The following is a 24683-nucleotide window of genomic DNA, read 5'->3' as shown; positions in this document are numbered from 1 at the left end:
AGTAGATTACTGGGCTAAGTGATGGATCAAATGGGCCATTAACTACCTATGGGTGGGCCACCATACGGATCAAGAAAATGGGCTAGTCTAGTTATTGGGCCCTTATTGTTTTTCACTTTTAGTTATCTTGTGGCGAAGAGTGAAGACCGTGAGTTCTTTGAAGTGGGTTATTTAATGATTTTTTTTTTCCTAAAATGGGGAGAGGATTCAAACACACACATTCCTTTATCCTGCAACTAGTGGTTCGATGTTAATGGCTTACCCTTACAAGAGGCTTTATATGTAGGAACTATTACAGTATTTCTTTTTAGATTTAATAACCAAAAATTTCAATAATCACTATTTTTTCTTCTGGAAAAGAGGGATTCAAACCCTTATTATTAAAGTGATATACACTATTCTTACCACTCCAACTAATGGCTCATGTGTTTCAATAATCACTGCCTGCTAATATTAATCACTAATCACACCATTTTTCATTAATCAAATCGTATTATATCCCGTGTGCAGTCACAAATTCAATAAACTGAAGCCAACGGACCCAAATGCCCAATAACTCTTGCGATTTAAACCACATGGTTGGAGTCACTATACTAAAGTTCTTGACCTCGTATACATGGATAAAGGAAGAAGCATTCTTCGTTTCTCTTTCCTAGCCAGTCTCACTTGCTTTGTAATTTTCATGCATAGAAGCAAAAGCATTGTGATGCATACTAAAATAAAAGCCAGGAGACTTACACTTACATCATCAGTGTGGATAAACCAGAAGATTAGATTTAATTCCTTCTGACAAAATGTAAACTCCATGGCTTGTATCTGACACACGTCAGAGGTACAAATCTTCCGAGTTCCTGACCCAGTTAAAATCTGAATATCCGTATCTAAGAGAGAAGGATCACGATCTAAGGCCGAGGGGACCTCCCGAGCAGGTAGAGTTTCATAATTTACTTAGATCCTCCATCTGGTTACCAATAATCCTTGCAAGAACATTGGCCATTAATGAAATGGTGGAACCTGTTATTATCTCTCACAACTACCTCCCTTCTCTCCAATTCTGAAATTATTTTTATTACATAATGGCAATCCCAGAAGATTCTCATATTCTTCACCACCCTAATCGCCTCGCCTTCTTCGCTAACAAGAAGAGCAAAACAAATGGCCAATTTCTCGCTGTGGATTCCAACCATCTCTTCCTTCTCTTCCTCCTCCACGTCTTTCAGAACACAGCTTTTATCAGCCATGAAGCCAACCGCTATCATCTTCTTTTTCAGCTTTGCTAGTAGCTCATAGATTTCATCCGATCTTTCATGTGACCTGTCTCCTACGATGAACAAGTGTATTTTACCTTTATATTCCACACGACTCCAACCGGGTACCTTTTTCAATCCTTGTTTCTTCATTTGTTCTCTGATTCTGTCAACATCTTCCCACCTCCCTACGGAAGCATAGATATTGGATAGCAAAACAAAGTTTCCTGAATTACTTGGCTCGAGCTCAAAGAGTTTGTTTGCAGCTAGTTCTCCAAGTTCAAGGTTTTTATGAATCCGGCTAGCATTTAGAAGAGAGCCGTATACTCCTGTGTGTGGCTTCATTGGCATGCCATCTATTAATCCCTTTGCTTCACCTAGTTTACCAACTCGACCCAGCAAATCAACCATGCAGGCATAATGGTCAACAGATGGAGTTTTGATCGAATTAAAAACTTTCCAGCCTTCTTTCAATAATCCTGAATGACTGCAAGCCGTTAGAACACCGATATAAGTTACACGATCAGGTTCAATACCTTCTTCTTTCATTCTTGATATCAGTTTGGTTGCTTCAACCCCATGTCCGTGAGCAGCAAATCCTGCAACCAACGTGTTGTATGAAACCACGTTTCTTGAATTCATTTCTCTGAAAATCCTCTCAGCGTCATGTATGCTCCCACATTTTGAATACATGGAAATCAATGAATTGTACCCGGAAATGCTTAACTTGATCTTCCTTTCAGTGACAAACTTAACCACCCAATTGCCCAATTCTAGAGCTCCAAGATGTCCACAAGCAGCGATAACACTCACCATTGTCACCTCATCCGGCTTCAATTCTTTAGTGGCAATCATTTCTTTAAAAAGTCGAATTGCCATAGTTGATTGCCCATTTTGTGCATACCCAGCAATCATTGAATTCCATGTAAACACATTCCTTTTAGGCATCTGATCAAAGAGCTCTTTGGCCGAACTTATGTCACCGACCCTTGCATAAGAAGAAATCATGGTATTCCATGTACCAGCATTTCTAACCCTCAAATCATTAAAAAAATTTCTAGCAATCTCAATGCCCCTGAACTTTGCATACAAATCGAGCAATGCAGTGTTAACAAAGCAGTTCGAACGTATCTTATAATTTTCCAGCATTTTCACAAGAGAATCTGCATAGCAATGATCACCAAGAGACGAACAAGATGAGACAACAACGGCCCACGTTGTTTCATTAGGTTGAATCCCAGCACTGATCATATCACGACACTTCTCTCAGGCATTTCATCAAAATACCTCCTTGCAGTACTCAAATCTTTCATCTTTGAATACCCAGTTACCATTGTTGTCCAAGTAATAACATTCGTCTTGGGCATCAGAGAAAAGAGTCTACACGCCTCTGTTTCAATTCCCCACTTCCAGTAGCCAGAAATCATGGTATTCCACTCAACAAGACTTCTCTCAGACATTTCATCGAACAGTCTCCTGGCAAAGCTCAATAGGACCATATTTCCCATATACAACCAATATCACGTTGCGAACATAACGATCACGCAAATGACCCAATTTTACAACATGAGCATGGAAGAAAATGCCGCCCGCACCGGCCGATCTGATCAACCTTGGATACACAGACACATCGTGTCTTAAACTACAATATCGCACCTGCTTATACAGAGATAGAACTTCGGTAGGGGCACCCATTTGGTGGTGCATCTAAGTATCGAAGTGAAGAAACGAACACCATGGAGGGAAGTGGAAAGAAAGTTTCGAACACGTCGCTCCGGTAGCTGAGACGAGCCATAGGTTGATGAGGAGTTCCATGGTGATTGAAAAATGGCACGAACCATGTACAATGGGCTGGGCCTGGACTGCGACTGCAAAGCTATCCATCAAGTAAAATAAAAGAAGTTGTGCTTGCATCAGATCAAACATGGTCATTGGTTTGAACCTATGATGGGCCTGATTAAGAGCTGGGCTATTAAAACCCATGTGAGTCAACAATAGAATTCACATCACCAGGCCTGACCCAAATGGCCCATAAACTGGTAAGATGTCCATCATGATTAGAAGCCAGGTATTACCCAATGGGTCTTCATAACCGATATTGCACGCAACCCAAGGAAATCATGGGTAGGCAAATCGTACTCATCACGTGGACTCACTCACGTGAAATAACAAGGAGTAGGACAAGAGCCTTTAAGCGTGGATTATCATTAATGATATTCTTTCAAAGTAATTAGCGACACTAAACCGACCATCTGTTCATGACTTCACGACCCTTGTGGACTCCTGCCAAGTAACGTATCCATCTGCGACAAGACATCGACACTGGTTTTAAAACAACTTAAACGTCGTCGTTGGCGCACAGTCACCTACAATTCTCAAGGCCAGCCACGTGTCCCATTCAGTCCATCGTGGCCTGGGTCCCTAACACCAACCGTCCACATTTATCCAGCGCAGGCCAACGCTTCCCTGGCCCTACGCAAGACAACTCTTCACGTAGTTCTACACGTTTCTCGATTTTACTGGCCTCAGCTTTTCTACTTTCTTCTTTAAGCTTTTGACTGTGAGTTTTGCCCGCGTCGGTAGCGTGTTTAACACACACACACTCGCCATACTATGTGGCACAAACCTGATGAAGTATTAGGCGAGTAGGTATATTTTAACACGCTCACGAATGTGGGAAGCAGTCCAACGAGCACGTCAGTTACAGTGAGTGGTTGATTGGGTACCCATTCGCTTTAATTTTTTCTCTTAAACGCGTCAGATCCGCGTCGTTTTGATGCTATAAAAGCCGTGGCATTCTGGTCTCAAAGCTCACTCACTCCACAAAGCATTTTACTTTTCAGTGTTCGTTTCTACGTATTCTCTATTAAACAAATCTTGGGAATAGACTAGTCTCTGTGTTTAGATTTTGATCAAAATGGCTGAAGAAAACCAGCAGAAGATCGAGACCACCAGCCCTGTTGTTGGTGATGAGGGCGTTGAGGCCAAGGACCGAGGGCTTTTCGGTTTTGGGGGGAAGAAAGAGGAGGAGGCGGTGGCTTCTGAGTTTGGGGAGAAGGTCAAGGTTTCTGAAACAGAGCATAAACCAGAGGAGGAAGAGAAGGAGAAGAAGCACGGTAGTCTCCTTGAGAAGCTACACCGTACCAGCAGCAGCTCTAGCTCTGTGAGTTCTTTAAGAATTGACCTTGTGAAACTTCATTTTTGTTGGAATTATTTATGTAATTTTATTTCTTGTTTACTAACTGTTCGATCAAATGACGCAGTCAAGTGATGAGGAAGAAGGCGAAGGAGAGGAGAAAAAGAAGAAAAAGAAGGAGAAGAAGAAGAAGCCTGATGAAGGAGACTTTACTGTCCCTGTTGAGAAAATTGAGGAGCCAGCTGCTTCTGAAGAGAAGAAGGGATTCCTTGAGAAAATCAAGGAGAAGCTACCAGGTCAGCACAAGAAGACTGAAGAGGTCCCTCCTTCTCCTCCTCCACCTCCAGCAACGGAGTCTGCAGCAACTACTGAGGCAGCTCATGAAGGAGAGGCCAAGGAGAAAAAAGGATTCCTTGACAAGATCAAGGGAAAGCTTCCTGGGTATCATGCCAAGACTGAGGAAGAGAAGCAAAAAGAAAAAGAAAGTGCTTCCCATTAAGAATACAGCGCCTATGTTTTTTTGTGAAATGATGATCATGGTCGTCCCTGTCTGCTTTGTTCTGTTGTTTTCTTTCTTCCTTTTTTTTGGGTAGATTGTTTTATTTCAAAGTCTTGGTTTTTCATTCATGATCTTGTTACTTGTTTTGGTTTGAATACTCACATGGTTGTACGTGTGCATATATATATACATGTGTGTGTGTGTGTATGCAAGTTTCCTAAAATGTTTTGTGAACTTCTTCTCGACATTTAATGGACTAGTATGGATTGGTGTCAATGGTGTGAGTAACTTGGGATAATGACTTACCTAACAGAGATGGCCTTCCAATGTCAAGATCCAACTTTATCAGATAATGCAACATTGAGTTCTAATCTAAGAATAAAATGCCATTTCGGTTGGTATTTGAGTGTCATATGACTCATGTCTGTGGGGTCGTCAAGACATTTGGATGTAAATCATGCCTGTGCATGGAGTCCTCCAGAAACACTCGAATACAACTCCAATTCTGTGACCACAATCATTGCTTTAAACTGAAATGATTCAAATGAGCATGGGAAAGAGAGGAAAAATGGCATTAAAGAAAAAGTTATCCATGACCTACTGGTCTTTAAAGACTTGTGGTTCCGGACTGCAGAGTGGGGGTCACATCTCATAATGGGTTAAGAAATATAATTCGTGATAAGAAAGCATTTGGCCGCAATTATTAAACTGGCTATTGGAAAATGACGCTATTTTGGGCTCTACTGAGATCGGATCTGATATGTATATATATGGGTCATGACCCACTTTATCAGATATGACTAAACCGGATATTTTTTTGACCAATCAGCCAATGGCCCAGTATTTGTGCACAGCAATTTGGCCAATTATGCAAGATTATAGCCCACCTTGACGGCATGTCACGACCACAGGCTAAGCCCAAGGTTCATCTCAGGTATGACAACTCAGTTCCCGCCCTTTTGAATAATTCACATGCATGAGCCTTCCGGCCAAGAATGCCGGCTTCTGTCACTTGGGTTACTTTACTTGCTTCTCTCATCTCTCCCTCGACCTTGATCCCCAACCTTCCGTATAACCAATCACAAATTGACCTTCAACCACCTATTTGTCTTGTCACATAACTTAAATTTGTCTCGAGACTCATATCCGTCCCATCTCAAAAGATGAGTCGTATTTATGGACTTATTCAATAGTATCCAATCATGTCAGACCTCTCTTCTAACATACACCACCTGCAAATAATTTCTCCCTAACGCTCTCGAAAGTCGAAACTCATCTTCACATGACCTTACATCACTAACCTTGTTCCACATAACCTATAAATAGCTCACCTTCTTTCTGGAAGAGCCAAGTTCGTTACTCTAGCAAAATACCAAGCTCTTGCTATCACCCCTCACTGAAATAAACTTGATCGACGAAATCCTCATTGGACCTTCGATCCCCAAACACTATTCTTCGCCGAGTCTTCTACCACGATCAAATCCTCACACGTGCATTCACACCACATCTCTTGGCTTTCTATTTTACTGATTTAACCGTTGGAGCCTCTTGGCCAGCACCCGCCGTCAAGAGAATAAATTCCGATCATCTCTACTCACGTGTCTAATAGGTTGTTGATGGCCCACCTTTGTTGGAGCATCTACAATATATGGTTTGGAAATTAATTTGAACAATGTTCAAATACACTTACATCATCACCTCTCTTATGGTCCTGGCTGGTTCTGTTTAGTTAACGCCAGGGTATATGCAACAATAAGAGTTGTTTTTAATGCAATGTAAAAAATCCTGTGACTATAAACTAATTAATATTACACCCATTACATGACTGTAAAGAGCACTGGCTTGTACCATGCTCCTCCTTCCAATTAACAGCAAGAAGTCCAGAATTAGTAGACAAAAATGCTTAGTTTGTGTTGACTGATTTGCTCAAAAGCTTTGTTGAAATCACATAATTTGTATGATATTGCCATATTGGACAAGGCCAATGCCTTGTCGATCCAACTTCATACGGAGTTACCCAAGAACAGAGATGCTACTTGCTGGCTCACAAAACAATTTCCAACTATTCTTGTCCTTTATAATCTTCTTATCACTAAGAACTAAGAAACTCAAAAGCTATGGACCATACTCACACTATAAATAACTTGGTGGCTGATCAACATGTCCAATGCCAAAACATGAATAATAGCAAAATGCACAGAGACCCCCAATTAGTGCTTTCATTTGTTATTATTCTCTGCTTTTCTTTTGCTTTTCTAAGAGCCAACGGCTATTACCTGATCGGAGTTGGTAGCTATGACATGACCGGACCTGCTGCTGGGGTGAACATGATGGGTTATGCCAACATGGACCAGGTGACTGCTGGTATCCATTTCAGGCTCAGAGCAAGAACCTTCATTGTGGCAGAGAATGCCCAAGGTGGTGCAAGGTTCGCCTTTGTCAACCTCGACGCAGGCATGGCTTCTCAGCTTGTCACCATTAAAGTGCTTGAGAGAATCAAATCAAGGTACTATCTATATATGTATATTTTTGGCTTGACTGTGCACTCAAGTTCAGATCAAATAAAGCATTTTGAACCAAACTTGTTAAAACTCTAAGTTAAACATCAAATTATTATTTTTTTAACCGAGAACAACTCGGCAGGCGTGCCACGCAAATCACTTGGAAATAACTGCGCCAGCTACGAATCGAACTCTCGATCTCGGGCGAGACTCTTTACACCATAAGTTTAGAGAGATAACCAACTAAACTATTACCAAGTGCTTCAGTTACACATCAAGATATACATTCAATACACTTATATGTTAAGAAAAATGCGAGGTATCTCAAATTTCCGAAATTTGTGTATTATATAGGTTTGGAGATTTGTATACAGAAGAAAATGTGGCAATAAGTGGCATCCACACTCACGCCGGACCAGGTGGTTACTTACAGTATATGGTTTACTCTGTTACTTCTTTAGGCTTTGTCCAGCAATCATTTGATGCCATTGTCAGTGCAATTGAGCAAAGCATTGTTCAGGCACATGAAAACCTCAAGCCTGGCTCAATTTTCATCAACAAAGGTAAGCTTTTTATTTCACAAGACCCACTTCCCCCCTAAATTTCTTCACTTAAACCAAATATCAAACACCTTGTGTGCGACTTTTGTAGGGGACGTAGAGAACGCAGGAATAAACAGAAGTCCCAGCGCGTACCTGTTTAATCCAGCAGAGGAGAGAGCTCGATATAAAGATAATGTCGATAAGGAAATGACCCTTCTGAAATTTGTTGATGGAGGTAGTCGGAATAGCATTGGAGCCTTCAGTTGGCATGCAACTCATGGAACCTCCATGAGCAGAGACAACAAGCTCATCAGTGGAGACAACAAAGGCGCTGCTGCTAGATTCTTTGAGGACTGGTTCCCCTCTACAACTAAACCTTCCTCTACATCAATCAATAAAGACATTGTCAAGTTGCAGGAGAAAGCAGAGACTATAAGAGGCACTGGAGGGCAAAAGTGCGAGAAAACAGCGAGCCAAAGCTTCAAAGTGAGGAAGACTGATAAATGTCCATTTGTTGGTGCATTTTGCCAGTCGAATGTTGGCGATGTGTCGCCAAATGTGCTCGGAGCGTTTTGCACTGACAGTGGAAAACCCTGTGACTTCAACCGCTCCTCTTGCAACGGCAATGACCAGCTTTGTGTGGGCCGTGGGCCTGGGTATCAACTTTGACCATTAGTACTCTAATGGGCTTTTAGAATATGGACTAATATATGAATGGGCTTTTAATTGACAGTTATCCAGATGAAGTAATAAGCACAAAGATGATAGCAGAAAGGCAGTTGAAGAAGGCAATTGAACTATTCGAGTCTGCTAAAGAACAACTGAGTGGCAAGATTGATTATCGACACGTTTATCTAAATTTTACCGATCTCACGGTGGACTTGGGAAACAACATGGTCACAACATGTCCCGCAGCTCTTGGACCGGGCTTTGCGGCTGGAACTACTGATGGGCCTGGTGCATTTGGGTTTCAACAAGGTGATACAGAGGTATGGGCCGTATGTCATAGTTCTCTTTGGCCCAATATTGAATTAGGATCAAATTTGACATTCAATGGCCCAGTTGCTGACTGTTTACTTGGAAATTCCCCTTGCTTGCAGATCAACAATTTGTGGAAACAAGTAAGAGACTTATTGAAAGAACCAAGCCCATATCAAGTGGACTGCCAAAAGCCCAAGCTTGTTTTACTCTCCACGGGGGAAATGTTTGAGCCTTATGCATGGGCGGTAAGGACTGACCCAAAATATTTTTTTTTTGTCCATATATTTACAATAATATGTGTCGTTATTTAAAAATGTTGACCAAAGACATTCATAAGACTTACGGATCCCACTGTTTTTCGTCTCAACTATCCCAAATACTGAAATGGACGCATATAATTTCACATGGATCACGCGATTCTATCTCAGCATTTGAGTGGCTGGGACAAAAAAACATTGAAATGTTTAACATTTTCTAATTCTTATTAGGTTGTATTTGACTATTAATGCAGCCAGCAATTCTTCCCATTCAAATGCTGAGATTGGGAAATTTTGTCATACTTTCCGTACCAGGAGGTTTGTCTCTCAAGTCTTTGCAAAAAACACTACAGTAGAGGACCTATATATTGGTATGCAAAAATCTCTAAGCTACTTCCTTACTTTTTTTGGGTGAAAATTTGCAGAGTTCACTACAATGGCTGGCCGGCGACTAAGGGATGCAGTTAAAGAAACTCTGATTAGCAATGGAGGTGGAGAGTTCGATAATGAAACCCACGTTGTTATCGCAGGTCTCACGAACACATACTCACAGTATGTCACAACCTTTGAAGAATATAAGCAACAACGTTACGAGGTATGCATTCTACAACCTCACTTATCATGCTCATCATCATTCAGACTTCAAGTATCCATCATATATAGGAACATGAAATGGATTATGTTAGAAATCCAAACCCAAAATATATCAAGGATTTTATCCGCTCTAGGTCACGGGCCCGCACAGATTTATTGAGTTGATGTTATTGTTTCTTAAGCCAGGAAACTTGTTTTTGTGTGAGAGGTTCCATCACTTTAGTTATATACTATTCGGTTAAGTTATGTCAATCCAATGTGGGATGTAGTCTTGACAGGCCCTAGTTCATCGATTTTCAATGCTGCAAAAAGTGTGTTCGGTTTAACCATTAGATTTGAGCTGGTGCTTTGCAATGAAATCTTTAGGCAGCTTCGACACTCTACGGTCCTCATACACTATCAGCATACATCCAAGAATTCAGGAAACTAGCAACAACAATGGCAAAAGGAGAAAAGAACACACCAAGCGGAATCTCACCACCAGATCTTTCCTCCAACCAACTCAGCTTAGTACTTCCCCCTTTTGGAGACTCACCACCGCCCGGAAAAAAGTTCGGCGACATAGCACAGGATGTCATTCCACCAAAGGGAGGCTCGTTTAAGAAGGGTGATAGGCCGAGTGCCACGTTTTGGAGTGCTAACCCCAGATATGACCTATTGACAGAAGGTACATTTGCAGGGGTGGAGATTCTTCAAGAACAAAGGTGGATTCCAGTATATGATGACGATGATTTCAGTCTATATTTCAAGTGGAGGGTAGAAGATATTACTTTCTATGGCACTGCAACCATTGAATGGCAAGTGCCAGATAATGCCAGCCCTGGGGTTTACCGGCTGAGGCACTTTGGTTCATCCAAACAAACAGTGGTCTCTCCTATTGAATACTTTACTGGTGCATCTAGTGCATTTACAGTGTCATAGATGCAAAATGAGTGCCAACGGCATTTCCTAGGAATGCAAATAATGTGAAATTGCCAGGTGTAAATTATTATAGTACTATTTTTGACGCGGATGAAAACAACGAAAAAGATTAAATCAACATTTCACGGTCACATCTCACAGGACACTGTCGTTTGACAGGACATTGACGAAAAAACACAAAAACACCAAATTATAAAAATATCCATAAAACATTAAAATGGTCATTTGAGGCCCTAAACAATGGAATTTGCCAAAATAAGGGTGGAGCTTGATCACCACGTCGAAACGAGTCACCTGATCAAATTACGCACAATTCTAAAAACGTGTCATTTGTTCATCCAAATCACACATCGGAGAGACTCTCCTTTAAGAAGCAGATCAAAAGCTTTGTTTATGTCTTCAAACTTCACCTCGTGTGTGACAAACTCATCAAGTTGCAATTCCTGAGAAGAAAAGTAGCGCACATATATGATCATCTATCAATAAACCCCATCTTCGATTAAATTTGTCTAAGCATTTCATTCCTCTCGCTACAACAATTTATCAGTTCATTATGCAGAACAACCGTTAAGATTATGCTACTGGCAAGATGAAGAGCAAGTAAGAGGCCAACTACGCAACCGGCAACTCAAAAAGTTATTTCCACTAGGTTTAAGATTGGAAATAAAGAAAAGGAAAAGTAAGGGTGGTTATAGGTACCTTGTCCATGTAACGTTGTGCGAGTATGGGAACATCCCTTTTAGGTTTCAGGCCTCCATACAAGGATCCAGTGATGATCTTCCCATCCTGAAGGACCCCATTAGAGTTAAGGCATATCTGTGACCCCGGCTTGTCCAAACCTAAAACTATTGTCTTTCCCCAGCCCTGAAGTCAAATTAATCATTCACCAGAGTAAGCATCGCCTCATAACACATGTGCAAAATGAAGGAGAAGGATGTTTAGTACAGTTATTGATCACCATTCAAAAAAAAAAAAAGCAGCAGTGAATAGTCATCCAATCATACGTTTGTGATACCGATATGCTTTCTTAGCTAGTTCTCTCTCTGTTTTTTTTGATAACCGAGAATTTCTCAACCCAACATACATACTTAATAGTTAGGCCAACAGACCGACCCAATACCCGTGTGGGAAATAATGTCAAAACTGCTAGGTGTGAGAGTAGAACTTGCGACCTCCCGCATTTGCAAGGAGTTACCATAATCAACATCACCATCCTAACCAAAACTTATTTGTTTCTTAACTGATTCTCTTATAAACATACATGAAACCAGTGATAACGAAATAGTTCCAGCTACTATAAATTAAATATTACATAAGATCATTCACGTTGGTCTTATACTATGCGGCATGCGCAGCTTTCCTGCTGAAATTTCCTCGATTAAAACAATCAACTTCAAACACTTTTTTTTATAAGAATCAACTTCAAACACGCTAGTTAACAAACTCATCATGTTTTATTTTATCAACTTCAAAAATGTGCTTGTGTTTGCTTGTGGCTGAGAGAAAGAGCCAGACCTTTCGGGACGATGCATATGCTTCCTCAACCAAGGATGCCAAACCAACACATTCGAAGCAATAGTCTGCACCCCCACCAGTCATTTCCTTAATCACCTGCTTTGTGTGATAAAAGAAAACAAAAAAACATAACTGAGAAACAGGATAAAATGAAAACCAAAATTTAAGCCTCACCAAACTGCATGAAAAATAATCTCCCACCCTCCAAGAAAGGCAGGATGCTTTGAGAGAACCCAAATTATTAGGAAATAATGCACTACTTCTTCTTTTTTTTTTTCTTTTTTTTTATCATGATCACATCTCAAATCTATGAAGCCACATGGTCTTATAGGTTTTAAACCAATCGGTAAATCCACACTCAATTTTTAAAAAATTTAGATGGAGAGATACTGATAAACTTTGCTTCTATATATAAGCAATTATAATCATTTGATTGTGCAGATGAACTTTATCCACCAAGAGCATGTACGTTTAACATCTGACAGAGAAAAGAACAAACACAAACACCATGGGTAGAGAAGATGACCTGGCTCACGGCTTTATCCCCAGAGCTTTTAGGATTGACAAAGTCAGTGACACCAAATTTTTTCCCTGTATGCACAAGAAACCGAACTATCAGGAGAAGGCTTTACATTACATGAACAATAAACTGGAATGCAGAGGTCCTTTTTGTTAGAAAAGTATTCAGCTCATGGTTCAGAGAAGAAGTGTAATGCTCACTGTAATGCTATCCCTACTGTGCTAGTACTGATTTGTTAGTTCACCTCGTTTGATGTAGGACTAGTGGCACATAATTACCAAGAAAATCGGCTAGTAGGATTGAGAAGTCACGTTGTAGTTGTTTCGACATGGTGATCAAGATAGTGTTATGCCACTAGCCCCACCCTATTTTTGGCTAATTCCACTATTCAGGGCCTTAAATGGGTCTTTTAGCATTGCAAATCACAATGGTGATTCTCATAAGAGAAAGTAAGTATTGCTTCCTCATTCTCAGGGTAGCCTATCTCGAATTTACTCACCAACTTCAAACTTCTCAGGATTTACGTCAACTCCTATAATTCTGGCAGCACCACAAAGCCTTGCTCCCTCTGCAGCCTAAATAAGAACCAACAACCATTGTCTTTTTCAGCAACCTAACGACGAGATAATGAAACAAAAAACAATCAAGTATTTGCATGAACATACTGCTAATCCAATTGATCCCAGCCCAAATACAGCCACAGTTGATCCTGCCTCAACATTTGCAGCTCTCCAAGCAGCACCAACGCCTAAAACGAGAATCATAATCAGCGTGATCACCCAGTATCAATTCCAAATTCCAATTTAAGATTTTCAAAGTATGTATCACTAATCAAATAACAGTGACCAGACAAAAACAATCATTGATTACATACCTGTGGACACTCCGCAACCCAGGAGGCAAGCCCGATTCGGAGGGACGGCAGGATCGATCTTTACAACATTAGCCCCATCGACCACGGTATACTCACTGAAACTTGACACAAATAGGAAATGGTATAAAACCTCTCCCTTGAGGTCTGTAAATCTGCTCGTCTCGTACCTAGGTGTCCAAGGAGAGAACTTAAATGGATAATTTGAACACAAGTTGCTCTTCGGGGATCTGCAATCCTCACATTCTCCACAATCTGACATAAATACTGGTATGACAACATCGCCTTCGGTAAAATCATTCACATATTCTCCCACGCTCTCCACAACCCTGCGACATATATAGATGTTCAATCAGTACATAATTTATTTCTCTGATAATGCTTCAATACGAAGATAGACGAACACTGAGATGCCATGGCGCTTAGGGCCCAACGAGGCCAGCTTTCTTTCAATCAAAGAATTTTTTTTGTTGTTGAAGAAAGGTCTCATGCAAACAAAAACAATAAACACTAACCACTAAGGGTGTCTTTGCCACATTTATTCCTCGTTCTACCTTCAAATCGTTTTTTTTTTTAAATCGGACGGGCCGACCGATAGAGGTCCGGTCCCATCGCTAAAGGATCGAATCTTGTGGGTCGAAAACTCCAACCCAACTTGTTATAAACTATTGGGCCGAACATAGCATGATTGTTGACCTTAATCAACAAGCCAGGTTGTTCCGGGGCAAGGACATGTATTACATCTCTAGGATGTGGAAATTAGTAACATATTTATCATACAAATTACCATTTTACATCTGCAACTTATCGTGAAAAGATGGAATTTCAAACTTACCCAATGGCTTCGTGACCTAAAACTCTTGGAAAGATTCCCGGAAATTCCTTCAAGAAAAAACAAAATTGATCATCATGACATGTAAAAATTGTAAAATGGTTTCATCAATGTACGTTATATAGAGGAATTGCATATCAGTAACTGATGCAGTTATGATAGAGATCCTAAGACCTGGTATCCTAGTTATCCGAGTTGTTGAGTTGTATGCACAGAATTTCATATGCATCATGTGGGACATGTAGAACTCGCGAATTCACTTAAATCCTGTGCATCAAACCCAGGGCTAACTCGATCGCAACTTCCAGGAATTTTCGGTAACTGATAAGAGAATATACCTTCAATTTCCAAAAGACAATATCGCTGTGACAGAGAGAAGAGCAAATAATCTTGATCCTGACTTCATGAGCCTCTGGAGGAGCAACCATAACCTCCTCTATGACCAGAGGCTTCCCCGGCTCGCGAGCAACCGCAGCTACATACAGCTAGTTCTTTTACAACATTCTCATACACATACAAATACATACATACATAATCCGCCATGAAAACGGAACCAAACAAATCCAATAAGAACATAGTGGTAATCATGAAAATGAACAGTCCGTACCTCTGCATCGAATCGGCTTCCCTGCACTTTTGTTAGTCGACTTTCCACTATCCATGGCGAAGACTCGCTGTTGTGTTTTCGATCTATCAATTCCCTCTTTCGCTTTTCTCGTTATTTGTCGCTTTGCAACTCTCCCACTCTGGCTGGCTATTTATGGTTGTTGAGGGTCGGAATTAAAAAATTTCTGTCGGGAAAATATCTGCATGTGTTTCGTATGATAAAACTGGGCAGTCCAAATTGGTTTGCCGCTCGCAAATATCTCTCTGCTTTTTTATAGCCACAATTTCGGATGCAGAAGGATAATCTTAATTTTAGTTAATTTCCATTTCAGAAAGTCCGACATTCCAAGGGCCGAAGTCCTTGCTCTTTCAATGGGCTGGTTACCTACTAAATCAGTCCATGTTGCCTAAACGTACATTTTTTATATTTAAAATGTAAATCAAATTGTATATATATATTTTTTTGATAAAAAGATATACTTTCAATAAGAAGGAACATCAACATGGACTACATACTCATTAGAAAGGAGAGGAGCAACAAAAGTTTGGAAACTCGATATCCCTCAACAAACTCTCGTGGCCTTCTAACAAGAGTATGGACAACCTGATTACAAATTCGAGATACATAATGAAAGCTTGCATTCTCTAAGAAAAGCACTAGTTCATTGATGGAGTCGATGATATGCCCAAATACAGACTGTTGTAATATATTTAATGCATGCATATTTGTATTTTATATAGTTACATTATATTTGGCAAAAGGAGGATTTCTATGAATTATGTTTTTTTTTTCTCTTTAAACAATTATGATAGACATCCTAGCAATTGGTCTGAGTTGTACTCACATGATTTCATGTGCGTCATATGAGATATGTGGAGTCCATAAATTTTTTGTGAATGATTCAATCATGTGCGTATAACTCAGCAATAGAGATAAATGAGATACCAACTATTAGCATCTTTATCATTTCCGTTTCTTAAAAAAAGGTCAAAAATCATAAATTCTAAATCAATCAATTTCTATGCACATGGTGGGGATTCTGGTCAGCTAGTAAATGCGCAATGGTCTATTCACATGGTGGGGATTCTGGTCAGCTAGTAAATGCGCATGGTCTAATCACATGGTGGGGATTCTGGTCCCGTATTCGGGATTTACTAGGACAAGGTTTAATGGGACCACATTTTGATGGGTCCCGCTATTATTGTTAAGTGTCTCATAAAGTTCGGAACAACCTTCTCAGCAAGTAATATGAAGTTGAAAAGTCAACCACCCTTTTTTTTCAATCATTTGACATTTTCTCCAGCTTCACGTATGAAAATCATTTTCATCTCACATTTCATGAATCAGATCGAGCTCACCAAAAATCAAGAAGTGGGTTTGATTTTCTAAGTAATTGGATACTTGATTGATATTGATTGTTTACCGAAAATAAGAGATTGAGTAGTCCTTACCTCAATCAATTTTCTCTAATTCATACGCATTACCACACAAATAAGTTAGTTTTTAAATTTATTCCAATTTGTTTTTGGTTTGATATTATAGTGTGTATATATATATATATATATATATATATATATATATATATGTTTGCATATTGTTCTATTTAATACCAGATTATACATGCTTTTATATATATACTAGTCGAAATCCCGCGCGATGCTCGATTTTTTTTTATTTTAACTCATATTTTTTAGATTTTGCATTTCATATTTTATGTTTTGTGTCAATTCTTTATTCAAAATTTTTTTTATAGGAGACAGTAATTATTTTGATTGTCGATTTGATTTTTAGTAATTATTTATGAGAAATTGTATCAAATATAATTGAAGTCATCCAATTATCTGTTCCAGACTGTACTATTTTTTAAATTTTATTTATTTTTATTAAATCCTCTTTGAGTTTTTAATATTTTTAATCACATTTCATTGTCATTTTGTCGTCTTTAGTTGGCCAAAAGTTATAACCCTTCAATATATCTATCTTGGTTTTTATTGATTTTATTGTATTTTACATTTTTATTGTTGTTCTATAAAGAGGCTAGTGTTGATTCTATTTTATATTAAAGTAAAATGTTAAAAGTATTCATACCAAAATTGTTATTCTTTTTTATAAAATGAGATTAAAAAAATATGTTTTAAAAATTTTATAATACGCATATTTATAAAGAGCAATTTATATTATTGGTTTTGAAGAGGGCAATTGTTAGAGCCTCTGTTTTTATATGTAGTATATAGATATTATTTGAAATTGTTTCTTAGTTTTTATAGATGTTATAAATTTTATTAGATATTATTTGAATTTATTTCTTAGTTTTTGTAGATGTTATAAATTTTATTTCAATTTCTTTGGTCAACTTTCACACACTATGATATGAAAAAAATAATAATTATGATATGGAAAAAAATAATTATTGTGAGTGTCGAATTTGATTGTTAATATTATTTATATGAATTGGTATTATACTAATTCAAATATTTTACAATCTATTACTTTTCATAATTGAATTTGATTAGATTTTATTATTTTTATTGTAATACATATGATTTTCAATAATAAGCTAATTTTTTAAATGACATGCTATTTAATTGAAGGCCACGTTAAATGAAAAAAGACTACAATTATTTAAAACAATTAAGTGCAGTCGTAAAAAATTAAATTGTAAAACTATAGGATGTTAAACACATTAGAAGTGTATTGTAATAAATAATTAATTGTTAATTTTAAAATAAAAATAAAATAAAACTATTCTTCCAGCTTTTTTTAAAGGTAAATTTACAATGACCACATCAAAAATTTATTGTAATTTTACAATCCCAGCAACCAAAGTTAAGCATCACCGGTACTTTCCGTGAATAGAGTTTGATCGCCCCACAAATTTGTATGCACACAAACGCATTTTTAAAGCTGTGGAAATTAAAAAGGAACCTCTTAACAAAAAGAAAACAAACGGGTTTATGCAAGTATCAGAGTGTTTCGGTCATAATTGCTTATAAAATGGACCAAATAGAAATCTGTATCACCACGAAGAGGCTAATCATACTTGACATACTTGGTGATTAACCAAGTCAAGTAGAGGAGAAAGACTTGGATAACAGAGATGAAATTAGTCTTCTTTCTCCAGGAGGAAGTATAGATTTATCTAGGACTTGGGCCATTTGTAATCTGGGACTCACGGGCCCCTTAACCTCCTCTCTTCGGCTCCTGTTTTTTTTTCTCCATAGAGGACCATGATTACACCTTTGATCTCCCATTGACAATCAGCACCAACTCAGAAACATAAACCAATTATATTAATTGAGAGTCGGTTGCAGAGTTACCAACAACAAAGACAACTACAAAACTCATATTAAGGACTCAGAGCCTTTTCTTGACCCTTCATTTTTTTGTGTTGTAAAATCTGTAACATCCAACAGATTAGAAGCACAATACCAATATTTCTTTCAGTAAGACCTCAATTACTACACCAACTTTTTTTTCTCCTACACAAAGTTTGTCATATGCAATGACTTCCCAATTTAAACAATTCAATTTAAAGACAGAAAGATCAAGAAAAAAAAAAACAACCAACAATCATACCTTAAATGTCAAAACATGACCAAACTCATATCAGATTAAAGATCATATAACCAAACAACATAAGAAAAAGAAATCAATCCAAAATTCACTCCACGAATATATACATTGGATGTATATATTATATAATAGTAGTATGTCAATAGAAGAAGATATTATACAATGAATGCTCCAGCCGATGAACTGAACCTAAAATCAATTCTAGGTAAACAAAATATTTTTAAAAAAAAAATTAAAGAGGAGAAGGAGAATAAAACAAACCTACTATGCCAGAACATCAAAATAATTCTGAACATTAGGGCTCGTGTAGGGACGATATAATCCCTCAAAATATCATAACAATTAACTTAGACAAAAGGAGGCATTACCACATAATTCCGGTGGATTGGATGGACTTGCTGCAAGGGTATTATGTTCCTCTGCCAGTAGAACCTAGCCAGGAAACAATATAGGAAATCAACAGTCAATTAAAAAATAGTAACAGATCAAACACAATATTAAAAGAGTCTACCTTGATAGTCACGATTAAATATATGTCTTCCATTCTTGGAAAAATTTATATCCGAGATTGAGGTAACTATCATGGTAAAAAAGGACCTTATGCCAGGCACCTCCAGTTGCTCGAACCTAAACCATCAAAGGCCAAATAAGCTGCCAAAATGAAAAACCATAAATCACCTACAATTTTCAATGAATATCACATAGGGAAAATTGAAATCCAAATCCTACCCTGATAAAATGCATCATCAAGTGCTTAATAGATGAAGCATATGATAAAAAAAAGTAATTACCTCCAGAGAAAATGGTGACAACCTGTAGCTGGAGCCAAAACATCAGCTTTAACACACATGTGAGTAGAAAGAAAGGATGGGGCCTTAACATACTCTTGAAATTAATCTTCCTTGTAGCACAAACAAAGCATTGTTGAACTTGTTTAGATAAAATGTTAAATAAACAAAAAAAGCTTTAAGAAGCATCCTCAACTAACCAAAGGTAGCCGATCTAGTAACATTTCATATTATGGTTTTGGTCAAGAACTCCCTTCCATCTGACAGCTTCACTCCTACTTGCAAAATTGAAATTAATTAAAATTAAAACAGATCAGTCTATTTTCTTAACATATATAAATTCACCAAAAAGAATTAGCATCATGAAACCAAAAGTAAGGCTAGACTCACAGCCATGCTCAATTATAACTATTGTTGTACAATAGCTTGTTTAACTAATCCAAATCTGCCTAGGAAAAGATTATTTGCTTTATCTCAAAATAAAATCTCTCTCAGGAAAAGACGCTAGAAAATTAAATAAAGGAAAGAGAGGAGCAGCAACCTAGAACTTTCCCAGAAAGCAAGAGTTAAGCACCATTGGCATGAGTCATGGCGCATGATCATCTGGCCATCTGCAATTCATTGTTGACCTAGTTTTTAATCCCCTTGCTCGGATAAAAAAATGTATCGTCGAAGAGGCATGAATGAAAGGGTAGTAGCATTTGATATAATGGTTTTAGCCAAGATCAAACACACTCTGATCTGACAGCCTAACACCATCCTGAAAAATAAAAATTTCTTCAAAATTATAACATATCTACCGCTTTTCTCAACAAATTTATTTTTTTCCAAAAAAAAAAATAGCCATGCAACCAAAAAAAGGGCTATACACACAGCATTGCCATGTTTAATTATAACTATTGTTGTACAATAGGTTGTTGAGCTAATCCATTTCTGCAAAGTAAAAGATTATTTGCTTAATTGTAAAATTAAATCCATCACACGAAGAGAGACAAGAAAACTAAGGAAAGTGAGTGGCAGCAACCCTTAATACCCACAAAATTCAAATAATCTGTTAAAAACTCTAGATTTAACTACTTCAAAGAAGATTATCGATATCACCAAGTGCGCGGTGGTTTCTTCCATCGCAGGCCTCTGCATTCTTCTTATGTCGACCAACCCCCACTACTCCCTCACCTATGACACACATCGATGACAAACCCATAATAAACCCCATAACTCAATCGAAGAGAAAACAGAACTCATAAAATCTCTTGGCCAATAAATAGATAATCATATTAGATAAAACCCATGTAAAAGAAAACATCAACAATCACCTAATAACGATTAACAATAAAAGAAAGCAAAAAACAAAATCTTTCTATACCTCTCGCTTGTTGTGGAACACACTCAGGATTCAATAATTTTAGACACAAAATTATAATTAAACATCAATTAATCGAGGAAGCAGGGCAAAGACCCACAAAACATTGCGATTACCACTAACCTGAGCCGACCGATCGTAACCAAGCTATGAATCAGGCCAAACACCCATAGCAAATCGAAGACTCCATCCCCCACAGCAAATCAAAGACTCCATCCCCCACCAAATTGAGGAGCACGCCAACCATCTGTACCAAAATCAAAGACTCAGGATTCAATAATTTTAGACACAAAATTATGATTAAACATCAATTAATCGAGGAAACAGGGCAAAGACCCACAAAACATTACTATTACACTAACCTGAGCCGGCTGATCGCAACCAAGCTATGAATCACGCGAAATTGAGGAGCACGCCAGCCATCTGTACCAAAATCGAATGCGTCGGCAGTCCTCATTGGCTTTAAGCTTTTTCAAGACAGCGTTGTTGTTGATCAAATTGTCGGAGGCCATGTTTGAGAATAATAACATAGAGAGAGAATCAGTGAACCGACGATGACATGATAGGTAGAAGACGTTTCGTTTTTTGTATTTAGTGTTTTTTTTTTTACTTGGTAGGTATTTTATTAGAGAATTTGTCAGCATCTGAAATAGGGATAAAAGAAGAATAGAGAGTCACGTAGGAAGAAAGAGGGAGTTTTAGAAGCTTAGGTGTCAAAATAATAGCAGGGGTTGTTAGAGCCTCTCCCTAATATATAGGTATAGATTATTTGTGGCTCTGTGCTGTTGATGTTTTTACACATTGTTTATAAACGGATTATATACCAAGAGTGGCTTAACACATGTGCCTAACAAGCATTGCACATGCTAGAACAAGAGGTAGAGCTGGCTGCAGTGCAGCTAAACAGATATATATATAAAACAGGTGAAGAAGAAACTCATTTCATTTGTCCATCCAAATCACGCATCTGAGACACTTCCCTTCAATGAGTAGATCAAATGCTTTGTTAATGTCTTCAAATTTGATCTCGTGAGTTACAAACTCATCCAGATTCAATTCCTGAAGAGAAAAAAACACAAAAATTAACGTAATTACCAGGAAAAGAAAATAAGAAAAACCCAAGTATTGTATGTGTTAATTACCTTGTCCATGTAAAGCTTTACAAGAGTAGGTATATCAGTTTTAATTTTCAGACCTCCATATAAGCATCCAACGAGGCTCTTTTTCTCTTGAATAAAATCAAGAGAGTCCAGGCTTATCTCTGCCCCCGGCTTGCCCAAACCTAATACAACTGTCTTCCCCCAACCCTGCAATCACATAGCAGAAACATTAGACACACACAAATTTTTTGCTAACCGAGTTTTGAACATCCCATATGAGCCTAAATAAGGTCCGTCAGGGCCATGCGCATAAGGCAATCACACCAACATAGTCACTTCTAACCGCAACAATTCACTACAAGAACATTATATATCGTGTGTGCATGCAAATGTTACACAGAGTCAGACCTTTCCGCAGGATGCATAAGCTTCACGCACCAACGGTGAGAAACCAACACATTCAAAGCAATAGTCCGTACCTCCATCAGTCATCTCTTTGATTACCTGCTCCAAATGTCATAAACAATAAGATCAAAGCCAAAAGAAAAGGCATATTAGCTTGCCTTCTCTTGGATTCAAAAGGAAGAATTATACCTGGCTTACTGGTTTACTGTTCTCAGATTTTTCGGCATTGATAAAATCAGTTAGTCCAAAAACTTTTCCTGTTAAGAAGTATGAGAAAATATAAACCCTCTCATCTTGGTTAATGAAAACTCATAGTTTTATTCACTCACCAACTTCAAATTTTTTAGGATTTATATCTACTCCTATGATTCTGGCAGCACCGCATAATCTTGCTCCCTCTGCAACCTAAAAAACCAACCAAAAATTTGTTATTCTTCAGCAACCTATCAAATGTCAATGTGATAAAACATGAAATTGAGAAGTTATTGAAAATATAGGCTAGACCATACTGCTAATCCAATTGATCCCAGCCCGAATATCGCGACGGTAGATCCTGCCTTCACATTTGCAGTTTTCCAAGCAGCCCCAAATCCTAGAGCCAATACCATAAAATCGAATTATCTTTCTCCATTCACTCCTCATTCATATGATTCTACTAATCATTTTCTAGTTGATATCATATCATTACCTGTTGACACTCCACAACTGAGGAGGCAAGCCCGGTTCGGAGGGATTGTAGGATCAATCTTGCAAATATTGGCAACATCAACTACAGTATACTCACTGAAACTTGATACATGCACCATATGGTACAAAACTTCGCCGTTAATGTCTGTGAATCTGCTGGTATCATATCTAGGCATCCAGGGAGAGATCTTGAAAGGGATTTTTGAACATAGGTTGCTCTCTTCTGATTTGCAATCTACACATTCTTTACATTCGGACAAGAACGTTGGTATAACCATGTCCCCTTGAGTCACTTCCTCCACATACCCTCCTACACTCTCCACAATCCTATAACATAATAAGTTAAATCAATCAACAGAAACTCTGTGTCAAACTTTCTTGTTAACCAAACATCAAATTTTACCCTAAATCAAATGCGCAAACTGGAAAGATATCCAAAAAATATGAAAAAAGGGATTCAAGGAGTTTACCCGACTGCCTCATGACCCAAAATTCTTGGAAACGTATGAGGAAGTACCTTCATGAACAAATATTATATCAAAATCAAAAATCGAATGGCATGATATCAAAATTTATAAGAAAGTCAACGTTGTTTTTTTTTTCTTTTAAATTTGCCTGTTATGTATGTACTAGCTAGAGAGATTGATTTATAGTCAACTACCGGCAATCGCCAAAAGTAGAGATCAGAGTGACAGAGAGAAGTGCATATGATCTTAATCCTGACTTCATGAGGACTTGGTGGAGCCACCATTATCTCCTCTATCACCAGAGGCTTCCCCGGTTCGCGAGCAACCGCAGCTGCACATCATCATAAACACACGCCATTTAATTTCATAATAAACTCAAAAACACCAAAAATATGTTTTTAAGAAGTACCTCTGCACCGAATAGGGTTCCCTGCAGTCCCCTTGTCAGCCATGTCCGACGATCAAGCACACGATTGAACAAGCTGTTGGGGTTCAATACTCCTGCACTTGCTGAATGTTAGGTGCAGGTTCATATATGGAGATTATATTTAATCTGTAATAATTAAAGAGGACACCGGATTCAATGAATTTGACGAATGTGATGTGAACGTTTAAGTTCCACCTTTATTACCAAACACAAGATGCCAATATTATGGGAATCAATGGTGGATATGGAGGGTTAATCAAATCAAACTATATAAAAGTATACATCAAACATATTATTAAATCAAACTCTATGAAAGTATACATCAAACTTATTTAAAGATGCGCCTTATTGTCATGGTCGGCTAATTCGACTCATATATGCGTTGTCCTTTCTTCACATTGATTGAAATCAAGGACCTTGTAGCATAAACAACAAAAACTGATTTCCCATTTATGTGAAAAGATAAATTTTATTACAAAAACATGATGATAGCATTGTAAAAAGGTAAAAAAAAAAAACCCGCAAACGCAAATGCAAAGAGGTGTAAGGCAAGGAGATCCTTTATCTCCTTTCCTTTTCAAAAAGCTGGAACTAGTGGTGTTTTCACAGTTAAATCCTTGATTAATAAAGCAGAATATTAACTTACAGGGTCCTTGAATGGAATTCTTATGTGGACAAATCGGGTACGAAGGAGTAGTGGACAAACGCTGTGTTGGGAGAAACCACTTCCTGGAGAGTTGAAGTGGGAATGTTGATGCATCAGCTTTGCGGAAACTAGGTCCTGCAGGCATTGGTGGAGTAGTGAGAGATGCATATGGCGATTTTGAATGTAAATTTTCTTGCAGCATTG

The 24683-nt window shown here is 38.1% G+C and overlaps 5 protein-coding genes and 2 long non-coding RNA genes across 11 annotated transcripts; 2 read left to right on the top strand and 5 right to left on the bottom strand.

Annotated features, from left to right (window-relative positions):
* Nucleotides 1–373: 373 nt before the first annotated feature.
* Nucleotides 374–3922, bottom strand: LOC120009084 (pentatricopeptide repeat-containing protein At1g14470-like). Its single transcript, XM_038859535.1, is given in 3 exon segments — nt 374–2503; nt 2506–2740; nt 2742–3922. Coding segments are annotated over 3 exon segments (1986 nt in total). The 5' UTR covers nt 2955–3922; the 3' UTR covers nt 374–965.
* A 133-nt stretch (nt 3923–4055) lies between these two features.
* LOC120009095 (dehydrin ERD14-like) lies at nt 4056–5158 on the top strand. The gene is made up of 2 exons (XM_038859551.1): nt 4056–4410; nt 4511–5158. The coding sequence occupies exons 1-2, from the start codon at nt 4165–4167 to the stop codon at nt 4880–4882; spliced, it is 618 nt and encodes a 205-aa protein (XP_038715479.1). The 5' UTR covers nt 4056–4164; the 3' UTR covers nt 4883–5158.
* A 1293-nt stretch (nt 5159–6451) lies between these two features.
* Nucleotides 6452–10782, top strand: LOC120009097 (neutral ceramidase 2-like). Its single transcript, XM_038859553.1, has 7 exons — nt 6452–7388; nt 7738–7946; nt 8035–8581; nt 8659–9151; nt 9418–9481; nt 9589–9758; nt 10124–10782. Exons 1-7 carry the CDS (start codon nt 7000–7002, stop codon nt 10676–10678), a joined length of 2427 nt encoding a protein of 808 aa, XP_038715481.1. The 5' UTR covers nt 6452–6999; the 3' UTR covers nt 10679–10782.
* LOC120009099 lies at nt 7620–8215 on the bottom strand. The gene is made up of 2 exons (XR_005470599.1): nt 8079–8215; nt 7620–7922 (listed from the first exon to the last, which is right to left on the bottom strand). It is a non-coding gene; the product is annotated as an uncharacterized LOC120009099 (long non-coding RNA).
* LOC120009086 (alcohol dehydrogenase-like 7) lies at nt 10770–15243 on the bottom strand. Its single transcript, XM_038859537.1, has 10 exons — nt 15024–15243; nt 14755–14891; nt 14420–14466; nt 13588–13913; nt 13379–13461; nt 13213–13288; nt 12720–12784; nt 12194–12289; nt 11378–11542; nt 10770–11121 (listed from the first exon to the last, which is right to left on the bottom strand). Exons 1-10 carry the CDS (start codon nt 15076–15078, stop codon nt 11005–11007), a joined length of 1167 nt encoding a protein of 388 aa, XP_038715465.1. The 5' UTR covers nt 15079–15243; the 3' UTR covers nt 10770–11004.
* A 2535-nt stretch (nt 15244–17778) lies between these two features.
* Nucleotides 17779–21403, bottom strand: LOC120009098. Of its 3 annotated transcripts, XR_005470597.1 has the most exons (8): nt 21110–21403; nt 20871–20994; nt 20486–20560; nt 19926–20144; nt 19585–19659; nt 19388–19497; nt 19108–19247; nt 17779–19028 (listed from the first exon to the last, which is right to left on the bottom strand). It is a non-coding gene; the product is annotated as an uncharacterized LOC120009098 (long non-coding RNA). The 3 variants fall into 3 exon arrangements; XR_005470598.1 differs by lacking the exon at nt 20486–20560 and having other exon boundaries at nt 19388–19493; nt 21110–21397; XR_005470596.1 differs by lacking the exon at nt 20486–20560 and having other exon boundaries at nt 21110–21395.
* Nucleotides 21404–21548: 145 nt separating this feature from the next.
* On the bottom strand, nt 21549–24498 carry LOC120009091 (alcohol dehydrogenase-like 7). 3 transcript variants are annotated; one of them, XM_038859545.1, is made up of 11 exons: nt 24480–24498; nt 23816–23907; nt 23601–23737; nt 23410–23456; nt 22941–23266; nt 22762–22844; nt 22582–22657; nt 22442–22509; nt 22256–22351; nt 21890–22054; nt 21549–21806 (listed from the first exon to the last, which is right to left on the bottom strand). In XM_038859545.1, the coding sequence occupies exons 2-11, from the start codon at nt 23856–23858 to the stop codon at nt 21690–21692; spliced, it is 1158 nt and encodes a 385-aa protein (XP_038715473.1). In that variant the 5' UTR covers nt 23859–23907; nt 24480–24498; the 3' UTR covers nt 21549–21689. The 3 variants fall into 3 exon arrangements, with proteins under 3 accessions (XP_038715473.1, XP_038715472.1, XP_038715474.1); XM_038859544.1 differs by lacking the exon at nt 24480–24498 and having other exon boundaries at nt 23816–24048; XM_038859546.1 differs by lacking the exon at nt 24480–24498 and having other exon boundaries at nt 22451–22509; nt 23816–24048.
* Nucleotides 24499–24683: the final 185 nt, after the last annotated feature.

This window comes from Tripterygium wilfordii, chromosome 11 (assembly GCF_013401445.1).
Source record: "Tripterygium wilfordii isolate XIE 37 chromosome 11, ASM1340144v1, whole genome shotgun sequence".
NCBI lineage: Eukaryota > Viridiplantae > Streptophyta > Magnoliopsida > Celastrales > Celastraceae > Tripterygium > Tripterygium wilfordii.
Note: the sequence above shows the minus strand (reverse complement) of the source record. Positions and strands in the feature narration are given on the sequence as shown.

Coding starts and splice junctions, on each gene's coding strand:
- LOC120009095 (XM_038859551.1), top strand. CDS start 4,165: ATGGCTGAAGAAAACCAGCAGAAGATCGAGACCACCAGCCCTGTTGTT. Junction 4,411..4,510: donor CCAGCAGCAGCTCTAGCTCT/GTGAGTTCTTTA, acceptor CAAATGACGCAG/TCAAGTGATGAGGAAGAAGG.
- LOC120009086 (XM_038859537.1), bottom strand. CDS start 15,078: ATGGATAGTGGAAAGTCGACTAACAAAAGTGCAGGGAAGCCGATTCGA. Junction 13,914..14,419: donor TTAGGTCACGAAGCCATTGG/GTAAGTTTGAAA, acceptor TATATGTCGCAG/GGTTGTGGAGAGCGTGGGAG. Junction 13,289..13,378: donor TGGGATCAATTGGATTAGCA/GTATGTTCATGC, acceptor GTTCTTATTTAG/GCTGCAGAGGGAGCAAGGCT.
- LOC120009097 (XM_038859553.1), top strand. CDS start 7,000: ATGGACCATACTCACACTATAAATAACTTGGTGGCTGATCAACATGTC. Junction 7,947..8,034: donor CTCAATTTTCATCAACAAAG/GTAAGCTTTTTA, acceptor CGACTTTTGTAG/GGGACGTAGAGAACGCAGGA. Junction 9,152..9,417: donor TTGAGCCTTATGCATGGGCG/GTAAGGACTGAC, acceptor CTATTAATGCAG/CCAGCAATTCTTCCCATTCA.
- LOC120009091 (XM_038859545.1), bottom strand. CDS start 23,858: ATGGCTGACAAGGGGACTGCAGGGAACCCTATTCGGTGCAGAG. Junction 23,457..23,600: donor TCTACTTTTGGCGATTGCCG/GTAGTTGACTAT, acceptor TTGTTCATGAAG/GTACTTCCTCATACGTTTCC. Junction 23,267..23,409: donor TTGGGTCATGAGGCAGTCGG/GTAAACTCCTTG, acceptor ATTATGTTATAG/GATTGTGGAGAGTGTAGGAG.